This window comes from Cucurbita moschata, unplaced genomic scaffold (assembly GCF_002738365.1).
Source record: "Cucurbita moschata cultivar Rifu unplaced genomic scaffold, Cmos_1.0 Cmo_Scf00029, whole genome shotgun sequence".
Classification (NCBI taxonomy): Eukaryota; Viridiplantae; Streptophyta; class Magnoliopsida; order Cucurbitales; family Cucurbitaceae; genus Cucurbita; species Cucurbita moschata.
In genome coordinates, this window is record NW_019268545.1 from 2,078,349 (window position 1) to 2,085,541 (window position 7,193).

The 7,193-nt window shown below is 39.5% G+C and overlaps 1 protein-coding gene across 1 annotated transcript; it reads right to left on the bottom strand.

The window, feature by feature from the left end:
- Window positions 1-90: 90 nt before the first annotated feature.
- On the bottom strand, window positions 91-7,000 carry LOC111464019 (receptor-like serine/threonine-protein kinase ALE2). The gene is made up of 9 exons (XM_023108066.1): window positions 6,416-7,000; window positions 5,956-6,039; window positions 5,040-5,144; window positions 4,870-4,965; window positions 3,797-4,165; window positions 3,448-3,708; window positions 2,913-3,302; window positions 1,167-1,407; window positions 91-1,033 (listed from the first exon to the last, which is right to left on the bottom strand). The coding sequence occupies exons 1-9, from the start codon at window positions 6,480-6,482 to the stop codon at window positions 322-324; spliced, it is 2,325 nt and encodes a 774-aa protein (XP_022963834.1). The 5' UTR covers window positions 6,483-7,000; the 3' UTR covers window positions 91-321.
- Window positions 7,001-7,193: the final 193 nt, after the last annotated feature.

The following is a 7,193-nucleotide window of genomic DNA, read 5'->3' on the forward strand; positions in this document are numbered from 1 at the left end:
TTTTTTTTTTTTTTTTTTTTTTTTTTTTTTTTTTTTTTTTTTTTTTTTTATCTTTTTCCTTCTATCTCACACATTAACGACTATTTTGAACTTCCAAGCCTCAAAGCACCTTATGAAACGAGAGAGTTAAAACTGTACATTTTAAAAGAGTCGTAGAAAGGCATTCCATCCACAAGGATCATCAGCACCAATGTCCCATTGAGAGCTCCACACAGCATAAGATGACCAAGAATGGAGCTCTCAAGGGGGCACCACCAATGGTGGATGATCCACTTTTGTTGCTTTCCTAAGTATTCTTTTCTTGACGATTTAAAAAGAAACTCAAACCCAAAACCTATTGTTCCAAGAAGGCCTTGAAAGAAATCCTCCGTGCTCGCTCCTACTTCCCGAAAATCTGTAGAATGCTGGCTTGCTTCGTGTGGTTTGTAACGGACCTGACCTGTTTCCGTGCCGAATAGGCAAAGATATCTCGTCGCCAACGAAACTTGAAGTTGAAAACGGTCGGTTTTCCATCTCTTCAAGGGGGCCAGAGCTGTATTCCATGGTGATGAAGGAAGAGGCTTGACCGAAAGTCAGTCGTGGTGTAAGGCCACCAGCATTCCACCAACTGCTGTCTGATGGAACAATGTCGCCTTTGAAATCGGAGTCCCGAGCAGATGACTCCTTTTGACTGCAGTAGTCTGCACACGTCTCGTCTGTATCGTTGTATATCAGCTTTAGAGCCTGCACAACTTCCCCCATAAATGGCCTTTGGGTCACTTCTGGATGAACGCACATAGAAGCAATGGCAGCCACCTTGGCCATGTCGTCGAAGTCGTAACTACCAGCTAGAGAAGGATCTACTAGTTGCTCCAAACCTTCTCTACTGGTCAATAGAGGTCGAGCCCATGTTACGAGGTTCTCCTCACCATGTGGTTGGGACATGTCCACCGGTTTTCTACCCGAAAGAAGCTCAAGTAGCACAACTCCATAACTGTAAACATCGCTTTTGACGAGCAGGTGTCCTGTCATTGCATATTCAGGGGCGACGTACCTGCAAATTTTTGGCTCAGTCAAGAACAAAAGATGATAACTGATGTCCACAAATAGTCATGTGATATACTATTATGGATTACGAAACAGATCGATGCAATAAGAAACATAGATATAACCAACACCGAAATTACCCGAAAGTTCCCATCACGCGTGTTGAGATATGTTCACTTCCTTCAGTTGCTTCCCTAGCCAACCCAAAATCTGAAACCTTGGGGGTGAAATCTACTTCCAACAGAACGTTACTTGCCTTGAAATCACGGTGAATTACACGGGGGTTCGAATCTTCGTGAAGATATGCCAAACCTCTTGCAGCTCCAAGAGCAATCTTTAATCGTGCATCCCAGTCAAGAGGTCCTTTTCTCTTATCAATGCCTACATAAAATAAAAATAAGTGTAATTAGATTGGCACAAACAATGAAAAGTTGAACTTTTATCAATCAATAAATGTATAGAGCACTACAAAATAATCAGTGAAGAAAAAGATGGAAGAAACTTATGGGACTAAATAAATGGAAATGTACCAACATATATCTAACAAGAGAAACCTAAAGAGCTCTTTCTTCTTCCTCTTCTTCTTTTGGTCAATGCTGAAATACAGGTGGAAGAGCCATCGGTTTGGTTTTTTCGTAAGAAAAAAACAAAGGTTAGGAATCACGACACTCCATGATGGTATGATATTTTCCATTTTGAGCACAAGCTTTCGTGGCTTTGCTTTTGATTTCCCCAAAAGGCCTCGTACCAATGAAGATGTATTCCTTACTTATAACCATAATTAGCCAACGTGGGACTCCCTCCCAACAATCCTCAACAATCCTCCCCTCGAACAAAGTACACCATAGAGCCTCCCCCGATGTCTATGTAGCCCTTGAACAGCCTCCCCTTAATCGAGCTCGACTCCTTTCTATGGAGCCCTCGAACAAAGTACACCCTTTGTTCGACACTTGAGGATTATATTGACATGTCCGTTAAGGACATGGCTCTGATACCATGTTAGGAATCATGTCTCTCCACAATGGTATGATATTGTCTACTTTCAGCACAAGCTCTCATGGCTATGCTTTTGGTTTCCCCAAAAGGCCTCATACCAATGGAAATGTATTCCTTACTTATAAACTCATGATCATCCTCTAAATTAGCCAACATGGGACTCCCTCCCAACAATCCTCGAACAAAGAACGGTTAGTTCAGGCTTTATCTCTAAAAGGATATGGGAATTCTAGTTTCTGTTACCAAAAGATCGCTAGAATTCTTTGGCCTCATACCCTACAAGAGCATTGGTATGGCCCCCTGGAAGGAAATAAAGGATGGAATACTCATGAATATGATTTCATTAATCCTGTGGCATTGTACCATTTACGGCCCCAAATTGAAGATCTTTGGTTTGATACGTCACTCCTGGCATAGGGATGCCTAGTTATTTTGGTATTGGTTGGTTAAAGAAAATTTTAACGTTTCCTATGAACAAACCAGTCCCTTTTCTTCACCTCTCTGGCTTTGAGAAATCCTTCATCTATCAATACTTTCTGATACAGAATTATGAAAGAAAACATAAGGCCGATTAACTTTTTTAAACAGAACAAATTAAAATGCACCAATATATATCCAACAGAACAGAAGATACATGGAGAAGTCCCTAGGCATAAAAGGCAGAGGAGTCTTTAATTTGATGATCTACACGATCAAATTTCATTGCACTGATGAACAAGGAAATATGTGAATGAAACATTTTTGTTCTAAGATTGAATGAATGAGAAAAGTTTTACTAAAGACGATCAAACAAATCATGTACAGAAACTGGAGACATCCAACAACAGTACATATAAGAAAGGTTAACAAACACTTAATACGATTAATCATAGGTGATATGGAAAATATACCGTGCAAGTGAGACTCAACACTGCCATTATGGATAAGCTCATAAACCAAGCAGCGAGTTCGGCCTTCCATGCATATACCAATCAGTTTCACAAGATTCCGATGATGCAGTCTACTCAACATCTCAACTTCTGCAATAAATTCACGGTCTCTATTCTGATTATCCCGTGTAAGCAACTTAACTGCAACTTCATTTCCATCTTGCAAAATACCACAGTAAACTCGGCCAAATCCCCCTTCACCTAAAATCCTTTTCGAACTAAACTTGTTTGTTGCTTTCTCAAGTTCAGAAAGTCCAAATGTTCTAACAGATTGAATACTGGTTGGCATTGTGGAAATTAGGGAAACAGAGGTGGAGCTAGCAATGCTAGTTGATAAACCCGATCCTAGACCTGTATTAATTCAGAATGAAGTCATCTTAAGCAGTGCAAGTAAAATCAACAGGACTTTCCAAATAGATCATGGAAAGTTCGTACTCAAGTAGTACTTGTGGAAAGATCCTTGTGATAGCTAATAGATCAGGATCTACAAACTCACCAGATCTTTTGTTAATTGATGATGTGAAGACAGGGCCAACAGCACTAGACGGTCTGCCAACTTTTCTCCATTTAAAAAAGATGGAAAGAGCTCCAATGAATACTAATAACACAACAAATGCTGAAAGTGATATGATACCAATTGTTTTGATGCTCATCTTCTGGCTCTTATTAACGAAATTTGCAGTAATGGGAAGATCACCAGCACCTCCACTAGGAGCACTTCCCATGTACCCTCCATATGGTGGTGAAGAAGGAATCCCTGGTAATCATGGCTTATTATTCTCAATATTTACGATAGGGGGAGGGGTGGTGTAACAAACGCAGAGAAAAACTGTTGAAGCTATTACCTGGATAGCTGATGTAGACAACTTCATAATCACCAAAAAGCGTCATATTTAGACGCACTTTTTTATCCCAAAACCTTCTGTAAGTCAGTACTGCAGTGGTATTATCGAATTTCTCTCCTAGAGGTACTAAATTTATATCCACCATAGTTCTTCCTTGATTTTGACTGTCTGCTTTAGCACCCATGATTTTCACTTGGCTCTGCTCCAAGTAAGTCCCCGCTGCAATCTCACTTTCAAGGTCGTTCATCACAGGAAAGACAGCATATGGAGCTATATCCAGAAGAAGTCTGACTTTCATGGGAAACACGCAGCCACAAGGTGAACCAAAGGGAGCCGCAGTAAGGGGTTCCATGCATATTTGATCACAACCTTCCAAGTCCAAGGTAAAGTATTTAGTACAATGAATTTCATAAAAGAAAATTTACAACTTGAAGACTAATCATTGGTCTAGGCAATGAAAGATGAAAATTTGCAAAGCTCCTTTGATAAGGAGGGCACAAAGTTCTTTATGGATCACCATGACCTAGCAAAACCAAAGGCCCCACGTACCAATCACAACATCAAATGTTACAAAGTCATTCAAACGTAGCATGAGATTGAATTAAAACAATTTGGCTCACAACAACCGAAATCTAGCTCTGAAGTAACTCATATTCAAGCAAATGCTTAATAAACAGTAATGGTGTTAGGAATCACGGATCTCCACAATGGTATGATATTGTCCACTTTGAGCATAAGCTCTCGTGGCTTTGCTTTGGGCTTTCCCAAAAGGCCTCATACCAATGGAGATGTATTCCTTACTTTATAAGCCCATGATCAACCCCTTTGGGACTCCTCTCCCAACAATCCTCAACAAATGGCTCTATAAACCTGTTTTTTTAGCAAGAAATGGGTTGGACGAACCCATTAATCAAGCACAAGGAGCAAGAATTTCAGCAGCCTAGAAGCAATTACGTGGATCAGATGCTTAGAATCAAAGAACCGTAATTTGGCAATCATGTACTTTGAGGTTATACAGGTTTTCCTGTCTTTATGAATAATTGACTGCTGAGTAATTCAGTCCCTGACTTTACCTTGGTCTTTTGATGGTGTAGGAGCAATCACATGAGGCCGTATACGCCGCCGCCGCCGCCGATGATGTCGAATAGGTAAGGGTGCACTCCTAGGACCTACAAAAGTGTAATGTCAGGAAGTAATAGCAACACAGAGGACAGTGAAGAATTTATTACATTCCCTTCATAACCTGGAGAAGGTGCAGGAGCAGTGGATGGTCCCAAAGATGACTTAAAGATCCAGTTAGCATGTAACTTTGAAGGCTTAAATGAAAAACTCATCGACTCCAACCTTGCTGCAATGATGGAGATACATGCATGCCATGGAAAAAGGGATAAATATGAATAGTTGAACAATTAGAAGGAGACTAAAAAGGAATGACCATCATAAAGTTTTCACTATTTCACTTTTCTTTTTCTACTAATTGTGTTCCCAGAAATAATAGATACTTTGAATTTGAGAACAATTCCGACCAAGCAAAAATCAAGCATTCAAAAAGAACGACCAAATGATAAGGTAAAGCATGCTCACTGCCTCACTTGAACTCCAAGTTGCCAGGTCATATTTTATAATTTTCTTGTTATCAATCCAAAGTTAATTGATGATTTATTCAATTACAATCCGAACTCCAAACGAAATGTTAATGCTACCAATCGCATTAATTGAATTTGTTTAACATGTTCCTCTTCAAGTTGTTGAAAACCAACTCAAGACGCAGGAAACTGAAGCTGAAAACAGAAGTATTTAGATTTGTTGAGAGAGTTAGTAAGATTAACTCCTCCACATAACCACAAGACATACTACAGTCTAATCATTGACGTGAAAGATATAGCCAGTTTCCAACAAAAGTTCCTTCGATTAAATATACATCATAATCAAAATTGACAGAATGCGAAGATTTGCCAACCTAGTGAGTTTGGACAACTGATGGGTATGGTTAGTTCAAACACAAGCTACAAATTGTGCCTCATCGATTTCTGTAAGAGCCACGACTTTACATTCGAACAAATTTTGGACACTTATCATGTGTTTATAGTACCAAACTCCGAATATGCATAGATATTTATCAAACAAGACATGTTGATACTAAATGGAAATCGCTGTACCATGCTCTGTTGGAATTTCTGTGGTCGTTGTTTGCAGGTATGGCTGCAAGGAAGGAGATAAGTATATGTGTGGTGAAGATTGTCCTGAAACCATAGACAATAGGTAACTTAACTCTCAGAAGTTCTACAACATAATGGCCATGACAATTCAGATGATAATTATAATACAGCTCAACAATGAGAGATTTAAATGTTATATTCAGCAAAATATATCACAAATCATAAGCAAATTGAGCGTCATTCTTACTGTTGGAAGAAAGATATAGCGAAAATGAACTGTTTCTCGCTGAGAGTTTAACAAAGAAACTTCCTCAGTGGCCTAATTGTTCGCTCAACGAATTATTCCTTTACACAGAAACAGAATCTAACAATAAAAAAAGCCAAAAGTAGCAAAGCAACCAAAAATGAGATCACGTACATTCCTCGACAAAATCAAGTCAAAAAGGTAAATGCAAAGTACCTGAGCAAGAGAAAAGCAAATCAACCGCATGAAGAACCAGAAGAAAGCGCATAATCGAGAAACGCATATTGTGTCCAGAAAGCAAATTTCAGAGGAAAGAATCATCATCAGTAGCCACCGCCACCTACAAGCTCAACCACCTCAACAAAAATCTGCCAAAGAAAACATACACAAGCATAACAGCGAAGTACTCGCCGGCAACAATCTTCCCCTACACAATGCGAGCTCCAAATCCCCCACCACATGGCTCAACAACAACCAAAAAAGAAACTCCCCCTCAGAGGATAACGAAAAACCCTAGGAGAGAGAAATCAAAACAGCACAAACGGAAGGCAGCAATGCAGGTATATTGGCTTGCAGATCCATGAAATGCGGTCGAGGATCTAGAAGAAAGACTATAAAAACTTCAGTTCACGAGGAGAAAAAAGAGTGAAGAACTTTTAGAGATGGAAAGAATGGAGGAAAAGGGAGAGCGAGATCTTGAAAAAGTGAAGAGAGAGAGAGAGAGGGAGAGAGTTCAAACCAGAGGAGAGAGAGAGAGAGAGACGATGAGGAGCTAGGTGAGGGACTTTATTACATGGCAACAAACAACACTCTACTGTTACGGACTGCTACTAAGCCACTGCTTTTTCTCTTTTTGCAAAAAGACGATCCAATGGATGGCTCTGGTCCACGCGCTGTTGGATGAAACGACAATTTACAGACTCGTTTGACTACGTCATTATTTCTTTTTCCTTTTTTTTTCTTTTTTTTTTTTTTTTTTTTTTTTTTAAAAAAA